This window comes from Scyliorhinus canicula, chromosome 3, assembly GCF_902713615.1.
Source record: "Scyliorhinus canicula chromosome 3, sScyCan1.1, whole genome shotgun sequence".
NCBI classification, from domain to species: domain Eukaryota; kingdom Metazoa; phylum Chordata; class Chondrichthyes; order Carcharhiniformes; family Scyliorhinidae; genus Scyliorhinus; species Scyliorhinus canicula.
The window spans coordinates 2,134,236-2,150,951 of record NC_052148.1 but is presented as its reverse complement, the minus strand read 5'-3'; the positions used below and the strand labels follow the sequence as shown (position 1 = coordinate 2,150,951).

At 53.6% G+C, this 16,716-nt stretch overlaps 1 protein-coding gene across 1 annotated transcript in view; it reads left to right on the top strand.

The window, feature by feature from the left end:
- Window positions 1-16,716, top strand: part of LOC119963595 (disintegrin and metalloproteinase domain-containing protein 12-like) — a 432,269-nt gene that overhangs the window by 169,879 nt on the left and 245,674 nt on the right. Inside the window, exon 12 of the mRNA XM_038792926.1 lies at window positions 5,721-5,877. Coding sequence (XP_038648854.1) covers window positions 5,721-5,877 — 157 coding nt within the window. The remainder of the gene's footprint in view (window positions 1-5,720; window positions 5,878-16,716) is intronic.

Genomic DNA, 16,716 nt, shown 5'->3' with positions numbered 1-16,716 from the left:
CTATGTTCTAGATTGTCTCTACAATGTTTCTTCCACTAAACTGCATTACCTCACGTTTTTCTGTATCGAAGTTCATCTGCCAGGTTTCTCCCATTTGGCCAACTTGTCAATGTCCCTCTGAAGTCGCTCAGCGTCATCCTCACACTTCACTATTCTCCCTTACTTAGTATCAGCATAAAATTTAGAGATTTTGCCCTCAACATCCACTTCTAAATGCATTATATAAATCAGTAAAAGCAAGGGTCCCAACACTGATCCGTGGGGAGCACCACTTTCAACTTGTTTCCTATCTATCCCTACCGTCGGTTTTCTATCTCTTAGCCAACTTCTAATTCATGCTGCCAAGGACCCATCAAACATTTCTAATTCGCTAACCAACCTGCCATGTGGCCCTGTATCAAATACTTTCTGAAAGTCCAAATATACAACCTCCACAGCGCTGCCTTCATCCACCGCCTGTGTCACCTCGTCAAAGAACTCAATTAAATTTATCAGACATGACCTATTCTTGACAAAGCCACATTGACTGTCTGGTGTTAACTTATTTTGAAAAATGAAAAATGAAAATGGCGTATTGTCACAAGTAGGCGTCAAATGAAGTTATTTTGAAAAGCCCCTAGTCGCCACATTCCGGCGCCTGTTCGGGGAGGCTGGTACGGGAATTGAACCGTGCTGCTGGCCTGACTTGGTCTGCTTTCAAAGCCAGCGATTTAGCCCTGTGCTAAACCAGCCCCTTCTCTAAGTGTATATTTATCTCAGCCCGTATTATGGCCTCCATCAGTTTTTCCGCTATTGATGTCAAGCTGACAGGTCTGTAGTTTCCTGGGTTATCCTTTGCCCCTTTCTTAAACAACAGTTACGTTTGCAATCCTCCAGTCCCCCGGACCTAACCCTGTGTTCAGACACATCTGGGAAATTTCTGTCAACAGGTCTGCAATATGCTCCCTTACCTCCCTCAGCAATCTAGGATGCATCCCATCCTTTGTGACTTATCTACCTGGAGTGCTGCCAGCCTTTTTAGCACCTTTTCTTTATCGATCACTATGCTGCTCAGTTGCTCAACACCCACATTTTCAACTGGGCCATTGTTACCATCTTCTAATTTAGTAAAGACAGAAGCAAAGTACTCATTTAGTACTACTGCCATACCCTCTGCTTCAGTGAGCAGTTCACCCTGTTTGCCCCTTTTGGGCCCCACTCTATCCTTGACTAATCTTTTACCATTAATATGTTTGAAGAAGATTTTGCTATTTGGTTTAGCACAGCCTGCCATCCTTTCCTCAAGCTTCCTCTTACCCTTCCTTATTCCAACCTCTCTCCTGCATTTGAGATACTCTTCCTGATTTCTATTGCCATTATTATTCCAGCATGCATCATATGCCTATTTTTTCTTCCTTATTTTCTCCCCAATATCCTTAGTCAAGCAGGGTACTCATCTCTGAATACCCCATAGTTATATCTCATGTGTACGTACCTAGATTGTACCCTATTAATCTCTCCTTTGAAAGCCTCCCATTTTTCATCCACTGTTTTATCCACTAAAACACATTTCCAATCAACCTGCTCCATTTCAACTTTTAGACACCTAAATTTTCCCTTTTCCAGTCTGGGATGTTAATCTGTTACTGATTTTTATCATTTTCCAACTTAATATGGAACCTCATTATATTATGATTGCTATTTCCCAACTGTTCCCCATATTCTGACATCCTCTACCTGGCCTCCTTCACTTCCTAGGACTCGATCCAGCAACAGCTTCTTCCCTGGTAGGCCTGGAAATGTACTGTTCCAGAAAGTTCTCTGGCACACACTCCAGGAATGTCTCCCCTTCCGTGCCTCACACTCTACCTTTTTCCAGTCTACCTTAGGGTAATTGTATTCCCCAACTATCACAATCTTACTTGTCATAGATTATCGTAGAATTTACAGTGAAGAAGGAGGCCACTCAGCCCATCGAGTCTGCACCGGCTCTTGGAAAGAGTACCCTACCCAAGCCCACACCTCCACCCTATCCCCATAACCCAGTAACCCCACCCAACACTAAGGCAACTTTGGACACTAAGGGCAATTTATCATGGCCAATCCACCTAACCTTCACATCTTTGTGACTGTGGGAGGGAACCGGAGCACCCGGAGGAAACCCACGCACACACGGGGAGGATGTGGAGACTCCGCACAGACAGTAACCCAAGCCGGAATAGAACCTGGAACGCTGGAACTGTGAAGCAATTGTGCTATCCACAATGCTACCGTGCTGCCCATGTTGTCCTGCATGTTTCCATACTCTGCCTAAAATGCTCTCCTCTATTTCCTCCCCACTATTTGGAGGTCTATAACAAATACAGAACAAGGTCATCGTTCCCTTCCTGTTACTCAGCTCCAACCATATAGATTCCAATTCAGGAAATGCATCTCATTCAAGGGCTAAAATTATAGAATTTACATTGCAGAAGGAGGCCATTCGGCCCATCGAGTCTGCACCAACTCTTGGAAAGAGCACCCTACTTAAGCCCAACCCTATCCCCGTAACCCCACCTAACATTTTTGGACACTGAGGGAATTTATCATGGCCAATCCACCTAACCTGCACATCTTTGGACTGTGAGAGGAAACCGGAGCACCCGGAGGAAACCCACGCAGACACGGGGAGGACGTGCAGACTCCACACAGACAGTGACCCGAGGCTGGAATTGAATCAGGGTCGCTGGAGATGTGAGGCAATAGTGCTAACCACTGTGCTACCATACCATTCCTGGTGGCTTCCACAGTGGGAAATACTTCCTCTCCCTGCCCCCATCACGGGACTCAGGCCTGTCAGTGAGAATTCAACCCAACATATTGAATCCACCTGACTCTTCCTCAGAGCTAAAGTGGGAGAAATGTGATGGATTTTATATGTTTAAGAGGAGCTGAGAAAGGTGGATCTAAATAGAAGGTCTGGGATAGGTTGGAGCTCGAGAGAGATTTGCCAAAGCAGCCGTGGAACACAAGTCTAAAGGAATGTTTGTGTAGTATTAAATATTGAAGAAGTGACATAAATGTAAGATAACACAATGCATTAATAGCAGAACAGGGGCCAACACTCTGTGAATGCCACATGAATGAAAAATGAAATGAATGAAAATCGCTTATTGTCACGAGTAGGCTTCAATGAAGTTACTGTGAAAAGCCCCTAGTCGCCACATTCCGGCGCCTGTTCGGGGAGGCTGGTACGGGAATTGAACCGTGCTGCTGGCCTGCCTTGGTCTGCTTTCAAAGCCAGCGATTTAGCCCAGTGGGCTAAACAGCCCATGTAAAAACACATGACAGATGGCTCGGATGGCAGGGGTGGGAGGGACGAATTGGAAAGTTCATGGACTGAACTTGTTGAACTCAGAAAGTTGTCAAGTTCAGAATGTTGCAACGTGATGAATTGGACATTGAGGAGCTGTTCCTCCAGTTTGCTTTTGGCTTCACCAGAACATTGCAGAAGGCCAAGAACATACATTTGGGCATCAGAGGAAGATGGTGATTTGAAATGGCCAGTGCCAGGATGGTCAGGGTCTGTAGACAGAGGGAATGTGCACTAAGCTGTCACCCTGTCTATGTTTGGTGTCCCCAATGTGGAGCAGACCACAGTGACAACAGCAAATACAGTAGAGCAAATTGAAGAAGGTGCAAGTTGTAATGACAGCCTGGGCGAGTACATGGTCAATTCCAACCCCACTGTCCCCACAGTCCCAACATAAGTGAATTGCCTAATAACTTGTGTGACGTTTGTGGGATTTCTAGCCCTCGACTGTTCCAATGACTTAGAGGCACCGGATTTGAAAGTAAAACACAAAAGAACTGTTTATTTATAAGAGAAGAATTAAAGATGGAATGGTGATACGAGAACAATGGTCTGCTAATCTACTTACTCCCCAACCACCATCCCACCCTCCACCCACACACACACAAGACAGATGCACAGTGAAAATAGAACATAGAACATACAGTGCAGAAGGAGGCCATTTGGCCCATCGAGTCTGCACCGACCCACTTAAGCCCTCACTTCCACCCTATCCCCGTAACCCAGGAACCCCGCCTAACCTTTTTGGTCACTAAGGGCAATTTAGCATGGCCAATCCACCTAACCTTCACATCTTTGGACTGTGGGAGGAAACCGGAGCACCCGGAGGAAACCCACGCAGACACGGAGAGAAAGTGCAGACTCCGCACAGACAGTGACCCAGTGGGGAATCAAACCTGGGACCCTGACGCTGTGAAGCCACTTGTGCTAATGTGCTGCCCAGTGGGTAGGGAAGGGTCAAAATAACAGGGATTAAAAGGGTGTGAGATGTGAGCATCTTCGCTGCTGCAGTTGTGGTCTTTGTACGGGGCCAGCTTTTCGGGACACAAAGTGTTAAAATCTATGGATTAGATGGGATCCTCCTGTCTCTGACTTCAATTAGAACCTGCAGACTGTAGAATCTCCTCTGGGGAGTCACTTTGACTTCACTGACCTCTGTTAGGTTGACCTCAGTCTCACTAAGACAATCTTAAAATTCTCAGCCTAAGAATTTAAAAGAGGATTTTCCATCCACTCTGCCTCTTGAATGCTTGTCTGGCCTTTGTGCAGGTTTTTTGGGCTGCAGCGTAGAGAGAAAGTAAAAAGGGTTTTCCTTCCAGGCCTTCAGAGATCTCAGGAGAGAGCAATCAGCCGCGTGCCTCCTACTTGTCGTCTTTTAATCAGCCGTTAAACACCAGCTTTAGCTGATGGAGAGAATCCCCACTTGCTGTCCCCTGGACTTCAACAGAACAGCCCCAACATGGAGTTTGCCTTCTTTGTCAGAATGTTCTGGAACTCCTTCAAGCAATCAGAATCAAAACCAGCAAGTCCCAGGATTTCAGAGGAGCCGATTGGCTGTTAGCTAAGTCCATCAAAATGTGACATCACTGGACTATGTCACATAGCATGCTGCACTGAGGGGAATCCTCGGACAAGTCCAAATAGCATCTTGTATCGGAGGTGTTTTAGTTTAAATCCAAAGTCTGCAATATTGTGGAATCCTGCATAACAGAACATAAATGGGAATGTAAGGTTTAATCATGATGTTCCTGACAAAGTGAAAATCTGAAAAGGTTTTTGGGGCCTTGGGCAGTGAGGCGGGTGGAGATAAAGGGGTAATTGCATGGGAAGGCGATGCGGAATTGGGGGTGATCTAGAAAAGTGAACCAAGGCGTCATGGAGGGAATGCTGCTGTGGAAGGTTGTTGTGGAACGGGGGGAGCTGTGTAGATGGTGAGGGGATAGGTTTTGTGGTAAGCAGCATGCTGGAGTTGGAGGATGATTATTTGAATACGGAGGCTGGTGGCGTGATAGGTGAGTACATGCGAGACCCTATTATGGGTCTGGGAGAAAGGGGATGCTGTGAGGGTAGACGACCAGGAGATTTCTCAGACACGGTTGAGAATGCCATCAATCACAATTGGGGGAATCTTTAGTTCTGGATGAAGGAAGACATGTCAGTTTCACAATTCTGGAAGGTAGCATCATTAGAACAGAAGGTATGGAAGCAGAGAAACCTGGAGAATGGGATGGAGTGCTTACTGGAATCAGTGTGTGAGGAACTATAGACAAGATAGATGTGAGCCAGTGGACTTGTGATGAATATAAAATTGATTGCGTTCCTTCCTCTCTTTAGCCCTGAAGAACAGTGACATGGACTTGAAATATTAACCTTTTTATTCTCCTTCCAGAGATGCTGCCAAACCTGCTGAGATTTTTCCAGCATTTCTGTTTTTACTTGGCATTCAAATGTCCTCTGGGGTATTCTCCATGGTAACACCTCTACTAATCAGAGTGCCAACCAATCAGCTCTCTTTTCTCATGAAGTACAAATTGTTGTACCTTTCATAATTGGCTTCCTTGTGAATCTGTCCTGATAAGTGCAAGAAGGGAAGCTTTGACAGAATGTTTCTTTTTTCAGCAATACTCTAGTTCTGAACGATCAAATTACTAAATGTAATGATTGATATAAACTTTAAACATTGTGATATACGTATGTAATGATAATAAATCTCATTTTAAATTGAAATACTGCATTAATCACTGAGCTCTGTTTATTGCTGTGAATATTTTGAGGGTATTTTTCCTGTGCTCGGAGCGTGGGGCAGCAGTCACTGGGAGGGAATCCCAGGTTGGAGCTCATGATTGGGTGGAAACTTGTAGATATCTGTCCACGATTCCTGAAGGTGTGAAGTCTGGGACTGCCGTTTGCTGCTGACCCTGCTTTGTCTGGTCACATATTGAATACCCGAAGAACTGTCTCATTCTCCAACATTGTTTTACCACAATCGCATCTGAGATTTACCACCTTCAGTCTTTCTTGCCTCTTATTTGTTAATTTTATACAGTTCCACTCGGCTGCTTTCTCCACAGACTCTTTATATTGGGTTTCTGAAGTAGTATCTTCTTGAATCCAGGAGTGTGGATGACTGCTTGTGACAAAACATTCCATATCCCACCTGCTTCAAGTAGACCACCATCATACCAATGCCTACGAAGAGCCAGGCAACGTGCCACAACAACTACCATCCAAAGCCCCTGACATCGAACATTGTGAAATGCTTCGAGAGGTTAGTCATGAGACACATCCTCTCCATACTCCAAGAACGCCTAGATCCTCGGCAATTTGCATGTCGCCACAACCGGTCCACAGCAGATGCCATCTCACTGGCCCCACACTCATAACCCGCAGCATCTCCCAGCCTCCACACTCATAACCTGCAGCATCTCCCAGGCCCCACACTCATAACCTGCAGCATCTCCCAGGCCCCACACTCATAACCTGCAGCATCTCCCATGGCCCCACACTCATAACCTGCAGCATCTCCCAGGCCCCACACACATAACCTGCAGCATCTCCCAGGCCCCACACTCATAACCTGGAGCATCTCCCTGGCCCCACACTCATAACCTGGGCATCTCCCAGGCCCCACACTCATAACCTGCAGCATCTCCCAGGCCCCACACTCATAACCTGCAGCATCTCCCAGGCCCCACACTCATAACCTGCAGCATCTCCCAGGCCCCACACTCATAACCTGCAGCATCTCCCAGGCCCCACACTCATAACCTGCAGCATCTCCCAGGCCCCACACTCATAACCTGCAGCATCTCCCAGGCCCCACACTCATAACCTGCAGCATCTCCCTGGCCCCACACTCATAACCTGCAGCATCTCCCAGGCCCCACACTCATAACCTGCAGCATCTCCCAGGCCCCACACTCATAACCTGCAGCATCTCCCAGGCCCCACACTCATAACCTGCAGCATCTCCCAGGCCCCACACTCATAACCTGCAGCATCTCCCTGGCCCCACACTCATAACCTGCAGCATCTCCCAGACCCCACACTCATAACCTACAGCATCTCCCTGGCGCCACACTCATAACCTGGAGCATCTCACTGGCCCCACACTCATAACCTGCAGCATCTCCCAGGCCCCACACTCATAACCTGGGGCATCTCCCAGGCCCCACACTCATAACCTGCAGCATCTCCCAGGCCCCACACTCATAACCTGCAGCATCTCACTGGCCCCACACCCATAACCTGCAGCATCTCCCTGGCCCCACACTCATAACCTGCAGCATCTCCCAGGCCCCACACTCATAACCTGCAGCATCTCCCTGGCCCCACACTCATAACCTGCAGCATCTCCCAGGCCCCACACCCATAACCTGCAGCATCTCCCAGGCCCCACACTCATAACCTGCAGCATCTCCCTGGCCCCACACCCATAACCTGCAGCATCTCCCTGGCCCCACACTCATAACCTGCAGCATCTCCCAGGCCCCACACTCATAACCTGCAGCATCTCCCAGGCCCCACACTCATAACCTGCAGCATCTCCCTGGCCCCACACTCATAACCTGGGGCATCTCCCAGGCCCCACACTCATAACCCGCAGCATCTCCCAGGCCCCACACTCATAACCTGCAGCATCTCCCAGGCCCCACACTCATAACCTGCAGCATCTCCCAGGCCCCACACTCATAACCTGGGGCATCTCCCAGGCCCCACACTCATAACCTGCAGCATCTCCCAGGCCCCACACTCATAACCTGCAGCATCTCCCAGGCCCCACACTCATAACCTGCAGCATCTCCCAGGCCCCACACTCATAACCTGCAGCATCTCCCAGGCCCCACACTCATAACCTGGAGCATCTCCCAGGCCCCACACTCATAACCTGCAGCATCTCCCAGGCCCCACACTCATAACCTGGAGCATCTCCCTGGCCCCACACTCATAACCTGGAGCATCTCCCAGGCCCCACACTCATAACCTGGGGCATCTCCCAGGCCCCACACTCATAACCTGGAAGCATCTCCCAGGCCCCACACTCATAACCTGCAGCATCTCCCAGGCCCCACACTCATAACCTGCAGCATCTCCCAGGCCCCACACTAATAACCTGCAGCATCTCCCAGGCCCCACACTCATAACCTACAGCATCTCCCAGGCCCCACACTCATAACCTGCAGCATCTCCCAGGCCCCACACTCATAACCTGCAGCATCTCCCTGGCCCCTCACTCATAACCTACAGCATCTCCCAGGCCCAACACTCATAACCTGCAGCATCTCCCAGGCCCCACACTCATAACCTGCAGCATCTCCCAGGCCCCACACTCATAACCTGCAGCATCTCCCAGGCCCCACACTCATAACCTGGGGCATCTCCCAGGCCCCACACTCATAACCTGGGAGCATCTCCCAGGCCCCACACTCATAACCTGGGGCATCTCCCAGGCCCCACACTCATAACCTGGAGCATCTCCCAGGCCCCACACTCATAACCTGCAGCATCTCCCAGGCCCCACACTCATAACCTGGGGCATCTCCCAGGCCCCACACCCATAACCTGCAGCATCTCCCAGGCCCCACACTCATAACCTGCAGCATCTCCCAGGCCCCACACTCATAACCTGCAGCATCTCCCAGGCCCCACACTCATAACCTGCAGCATCTCCCTGGCCCTACACTCATAACCTGCAGCATCTCCCAGGCCCCACACTCATAACCTGCAGCATCTCCCAGGCCCCACACTCATAACCCGCAGCATCTCCCAGGCCCCACACTCATAACCTGCAGCATCTCCCTGGCCCTACACTCATAACCTGCAGCATCTCCCAGGCCCCACACTCATAACCTGCAGCATCTCCCAGGCCCCACACTCATAACCCGCAGCATCTCCCAGGCCCCACACTCATAACCTGCAGCATCTCCCAGGCCCCACACTCATAACCTGCAGCATCTCCCAGGCCCCACACTCATAACCTGGGGCATCTCCCAGGCCCCACACTCATAACCTGCAGCATCTCCCAGGCCCCACACTCATAACCTGCAGCATCTCCCAGGCCCCACACTCATAACCTGCAGCATCTCCCAGGCCCCACACTCATAACCTGCAGCATCTCACTGGCCCCACACTCATAACCCGCAGCATCTCCCAGGCCCCACACTCATAACCTGCAGCATCTCCCAGGCCCCACACTCATAACCTGCAGCATCTCCCAGGCCCCACACTCATAACCTGGAGCATCTCCCAGGCCCCACACTCATAACCTGCAGCATCTCCCAGGCCCCACACTCATAACCTGCAGCATCTCCCAGGCCCCACACTCATAACCTGGAGCATCTCCCAGGCCCCACACTCATAACCTGGGGCATCTCCCAGGCCCCACACTCATAACCTGGAACATCTCCCTGGCCCCACACACATAACCTGCAGCATCTCCCAGGCCCCACACTCATAACCTGCAGCATCTCCCAGGCCCCACACTCATAACCTGCAGCAACTCCCAGGCCCCACACTAATAACCTGCAGCATCTCCCAGGCCCCACACTCATAACCTACAGCATCTCCCAGGCCCCACACTCATAACCTGCAGCATCTCCCAGGCCCCACACTCATAACCTGGAACATCTCCCTGTCCCCTCACTCATAACCTACAGCATCTCCCAGGCCCAACACTCATAACCTGCAGCATCTCCCAGGCCCCACACTCATAACCTGCAGCAACTCCCTGGCCCCACACTCATAACCTGCAGCAACTCCCAGGCCCCACACTAATAACCTGCAGCATCTGCCAGGCCCCACACTCATAACCTGGAACATCTCCCTGGCCCCACACACATAACCTGCAGCATCTCCCAGGCCCCACACTCATAACCTACAGCATCTCCCAGGCCCCACACTCATAACCTGGAACATCTCCCTGTCCCCTCACTCATAACCTACAGCATCTCCCAGGCCCAACACTCATAACCTGCAGCATCTCCCTGGCCCCACACTCATAACCTGGGGCATCTCCCAGGCCCCACACTCATAACCTGGGGCATCTCCCAGGCCCCACACCCATAACCTGGGGCATCTCCCAGGCCCCACACCCATAACCTGGAGCATCTCCCAGGCCCCACACTCATAACCTGCAGCATCTCCCTGGCCCCACACTCATAACCTGCAGCATCTCCCTGGCCCCACACCCATAACCTGCAGCATCTCCCAGGCCCCACACTCATAACCTGCAGCATCTCCCTGGCCCCACACTCATAACCTGGAGCATCTCCCAGGCCCCACACTCATAACCTGGAGCATCTCCCAGGCCCCACACTCATAACCTGCAGCATCTCCCAGGCCCCACACTCATAACCTGGAGCATCTCCCAGGCCCCACACTCATAACCTGCAGCATCTCCCAGGCCCCACACTCATAACCTGCAGCATCTCCCAGGCCGCACACACATAACCTGGAACATCTCCCAGGCCCCACACTCATAACCTGGGGCATCTCCCTGGCCCCACACTCATAACCTGGGGCATCTCCCAGGCCCCACACTCATAACCTGCAGCATCTCCCAGGCCCCACACTCATAACCTGCAGCATCTCCCAGGCCCCACACTCATAACCTGCAGCATCTCCCAGGCCCCACACTCATAACCTGCAGCATCTCCCAGGCCCCACACTCATAACCTGCAGCATCTCACTGGCCCCACACTCATAACCCGCAGCATCTCCCAGGCCCCACACTCATAACCTGCAGCATCTCCCAGGCCCCACACTCATAACCTGCAGCAACTCCCAGGCCCCACACTAATAACCTGCAGCATCTCCCAGGCCCCACACTCATAACCTACAGCATCTCCCAGGCCCCACACTCATAACCTGCAGCATCTCCCAGGCCCCACACTCATAACCTGGAACATCTCCCTGTCCCCTCACTCATAACCTACAGCATCTCCCAGGCCCAACACTCATAACCTGCAGCATCTCCCAGGCCCCACACTCATAACCTGCAGCAACTCCCTGGCCCGACACTCATAACCTGCAGCATCTCCCTGGCCCCACACTCATAACCTGGGGCATCTCCCAGGCCCCACACTCATAACCTGGGGCATCTCCCAGGCCCCACACCCATAACCTGGGGCATCTCCCAGGCCCCACACCCATAACCTGGAGCATCTCCCAGGCCCCACACTCATAACCTGCAGCATCTCCCAGGCCCCACACTCATAACCTGGGGCATCTCCCAGGCCCCACACCCATAACCTGCAGCATCTCCCAGGCCCCACACTCATAACCTGCAGCATCTCCCAGGCCCCACACTCATAACCTGCAGCATCTCCCAGGCCCCACACTCATAACCTGCAGCATCTCCCTGGCCCTACACTCATAACCTGCAGCATCTCCCAGGCCCCACACTCATAACCTGCAGCATCTCCCAGGCCCCACACTCATAACCCGCAGCATCTCCCAGGCCCCACACTCATAACCTGCAGCATCTCCCAGGCCCCACACTCATAACCTGCAGCATCTCCCAGGCCCCACACTCATAACCTGCAGCATCTCCCAGGCCCCACACTCATAACCTGCAGCATCTCCCAGGCCCCACACTCATAACCTGCAGCATCTCCCAGGCCCCACACTCATAACCTGCAGCATCTCACTGGCCCCACACTCATAACCCTGCAGCATCTCCCAGGCCCCACACTCATAACCTGCAGCATCTCCCAGGCCCCACACTCATAACCTGCAGCATCTCCCAGGCCCCACACTCATAACCTGGAGCATCTCCCAGGCCCCACACTCATAACCTGCAGCATCTCCCAGGCCCCACACTCATAACCTGCAGCATCTCCCAGGCCCCACACTCATAACCTGGAGCATCTCCCAGGCCCCACACTCATAACCTGGGGATCTCCCAGGCCCCACACTCATAACCTGGAAGCATCTCCCTGGCCCCACACACATAACCTGCAGCATCTCCCAGGCCCCACACTCATAACCTGCAGCATCTCCCAGGCCCCACACTCATAACCTGCAGCATCTCCCAGGCCCCACACTCATAACCTACAGCATCTCCCAGGCCCCACACTCATAACCTGCAGCATCTCCCAGGCCCCACACTCATAACCTGGAACATCTCCCTGTCCCCTCACTCATAACCTACAGCATCTCCCAGGCCCAACACTCATAACCTGCAGCATCTCCCAGGCCCCACACTCATAACCTGCAGCAACTCCCTGGCCCCACACTCATAACCTGCAGCAACTCCCAGGCCCCACACTAATAACCTGCAGCATCTGCCAGGCCCCACACTCATAACCTGGAACATCTCCCTGGCCCCACACTCATAACCTGCAGCATCTCCCAGGCCCCACACTCATAACCTGCAGCATCTCCCAGGCCCCACACTCATAACCTACAGCATCTCCCAGGCCCCACACTCATAACCTGGAACATCTCCCTGTCCCCTCACTCATAACCTACAGCATCTCCCAGGCCCAACACTCATAACCTGCAGCATCTCCCTGGCCCCACACTCATAACCTGGGGCATCTCCCAGGCCCCACACTCATAACCTGGGGCATCTCCCAGGCCCCACACCCATAACCTGGGGCATCTCCCAGGCCCCACACCCATAACCTGGAGCATCTCCCAGGCCCCACACTCATAACCTGCAGCATCTCCCTGGCCCCACACTCATAACCTGCAGCATCTCCCTGGCCCCACACCCATAACCTGCAGCATCTCCCAGGCCCCACACTCATAACCTGCAGCATCTCCCTGGCCCCACACTCATAACCTGGAGCATCTCCCAGGCCCCACACTCATAACCTGGAGCATCTCCCAGGCCCCACACTCATAACCTGCAGCATCTCCCAGGCCCCACACTCATAACCTGGAGCATCTCCCAGGCCCCACACTCATAACCTGCAGCATCTCCCAGGCCCCACACTCATAACCTGCAGCATCTCCCAGGCCCCACACACATAACCTGGAACATCTCCCTGTCCCCTCACTCATAACCTACAGCATCTCCCAGGCCCAACACTCATAACCTGGAGCATCTCCCAGGCCCCACACTCATAACCTGGAGCATCTCCCAGGCCCCACACTCATAACCTGCAGCATCTCCCAGGCCCCACACTCATAACCTGCAGCATCTCCCAGGCCCTACACTCATAACCTGCAGCATCTCCCTGGCCCCACACTCATAACCTGGCAGCATCTCCCAGGCCCCACACTCATAACCTGCAGCATCTCCCAGGCCCCACACTCATAACCTGCAGCATCTCCCAGGCCCCACACTCATAACCTGCAGCATCTCCCAGGCCCCACACTCATAACCTGCAGCATCTCCCTGGCCCCACACTCATAACCTGCAGCATCTCCCAGGCCCCACACTCATAACCTGCAGCATCTCCCAGGCCCCACACTCATAACCTGGAGCATCTCCCAGGCCCCACACTCATAACCTGCAGCATCTCCCAGGCCCCACACTCATAACCTGCAGCATCTCCCAGGCCCCACACTCATAACCTGGGGCATCTCCCAGGCCCCACACTCATAACCTTCAGCATCTCCCAGGCCCCACACTCATAACCTGCAGCATCTCCCAGGCCCCACACTCATAACCTGCAGCATCTCCCAGGCCCCACACACATAACCTGCAGCATCTCCCAGGCCCCACACTCATAACCTGCAGCATCTCCCAGGCTCCACACTCATAACCTGCAGCATCTCCCAGGCCCCACACTCATAACCTGGAGCATCTCCCAGGCCCCACACTCATAACCTGGGGCATCTCCCAGGCCCCACACTCATAACCTGGAACATCTCCCTGGCCCCACACACATAACCTGCAGCATCTCCCAGGCCCCACACTCATAACCTGCAGCAACTCCCAGGCCCCACACTAATAACCTGCAGCATCTCCCAGGCCCCACACTCATAACCTACAGCATCTCCCAGGCCCCACACTCATAACCTGCAGCATCTCCCAGGCCCCACACTCATAACCTGGAACATCTCCCTGTCCCCTCACTCATAACCTGCAGCATCTCCCAGGCCCCACACTCATAACCTGCAGCATCTCCCAGGCCCCACACTCATAACCTGCAGCATCTCCCAGGCCCCACACTCATAACCTGCAGCATCTCCCAGGCCCCACACTCATAACCTGAGCATCTCCCAGGCCCCACACTCATAACCTAGCAGCATCTCCCAGGCCCCACACTCATAACCTGCAGCATCTCCCAGGCCCCACACTCATAACCTGCAGCATCTCCCAGGCCCCACACTCATAACCTGGAGCATCTCCCAGGCCCCACACTCATAACCTGGGGCATCTCCCAGGCCCCACACTCATAACCTGGAAGCATCTCCCTGGCCCCACACACATAACCTGCAGCATCTCCCAGGCCCCACACTCATAACCTGCAGCATCTCCCAGGCCCACACTCATAACCTGCAGCATCTCCCAGGCCCCACACTCATAACCTGCAGCATCTCCCTGGCCCCATCACTCATAACCTACAGCATCTCCCAGGCCCAACACTCATAACCTGCAGCATCTCCCAGGCCCCACACTCATAACCTGCAGCATCTCCCAGGCCCCACACTCATAACCTGCAGCATCTCCCAGGCCCCACACTCATAACCTGCAGCATCTCCCAGGCCCCACACTCATAACCTGCAGCATCTCCCAGGCCCCACACTCATAACCTGCAGCATCTCCCAGGCCCACACTCATAACCTGCAGCATCTCCCAGGCCCCACACTCATAACCTGCAGCATCTCCCAGGCCCCACACTCATAACCTGCAGCATCTCCCAGGCCCCACACTCATAACCTGCAGCATCTCCCAGGCCCCACACTCATAACCTGGGGCATCTCCCAGGCCCCACACTCATAACCTGGCAGCATCTCCCAGGCCCCACACTCATAACCTGCAGCATCTCCCAGGCCCCACACTCATAACCTGCAGCATCTCCCAGGCCCCACACTCATAACCTGCAGCATCTCCCAGGCCCCACACTCATAACCTGCAGCATCTCCCAGGCCCCACACTCATAACCTGGCAGCATCTCCCAGGCCCCACACTCATAACCTGCAGCATCTCCCAGGCCCCACACTCATAACCTGGAGCATCTCCCAGGCCCCACACTCATAACCTGCAGCATCTCCCAGGCCCCACACTCATAACCTGGAGAATCGCCCTGTCCCCTCACTCATAACCTACAGCATCTCCCAGGCCCAACACTCATAACCTGCAGCATCTCCCAGGCCCCACACTCATAACCTGGAGCATCTCCCTGTCCCCTCACTCATAACCTACAGCATCTCCCAGGCCCCACACTCATAACCTGGAGCATCTCCCAGGCCCCACACTCATAACCTGCAGCATGTCCCAGGCCCCACACTCATAACCTGCAGCATCTCCCTGGCCCCACACCCATAACCTGCAGCATCTCCCAGGCCCCACACTCATAACCTGCAGCATCTCCCTGGCTCCACACGCATAACCTGCAGCATCTCCCAGGCCCCACACTCATAACCTGCAGCATCTCCCAGGCCGCACACACATAACCTGGAACATCTCCCTGTCCCCTCACTCATAACCTACAGCATCTCCCAGGCCCAACACTCATAACCTGGAGCATCTCCCAGGCCCCACACTCATAACCTGGGGCATCTCCCAGGCCCCACACTCATAAGCTGCAGCATCTCCCTGGCCCCACACTCATAACCTGCAGCATCTCCCAGGCCCCACACTCATAACCTGCAGCATCTCCCAGGCCCCACACTCATAACCTGCAGCATCTCCCAGGCCCCACACTCATAACCTGCAGCATCTCACTGGCCCCACACTCATAACCCGCAGCATCTCCCAGGCCCCACACTCATAACCTGCAGCATCTCCCAGGCCCCACACTCATAACCTGGAGCATCTCCCAGCCCCACACTCATAACCTGCAGCATCTCCCAGGCCCCACACTCATAACCTGCAGCATCTCCCAGGCCCCACACTCATAACCTGGGGCATCTCCCAGGCCCCACACTCATAACCTGCAGCATCTCCCAGGCCCCACACTCATAACCTGCAGCATCTCGCAGGCCCCACACTCATAACCTGGAGCATCTCCCAGGCCCCACACTCATAACCTGCAGCATCTCCCAGGCCCCACACTCATAACCTGCAGCATCTCCCAGGCCCCACACTCATAACCTGGAGCATCTCCCAGGCCCCACACTCATAACCTGCAGCATCTCCCAGGCCCCACACTCATAACCTGCAGCATCTCCCAGGCCCCACACTCATAACCTGCAGCATCTCCCAGGCCCCACACTCATAACCTGCAGCATCTCCCAGGCCCCACACTCATAACCTGCAGCATCTC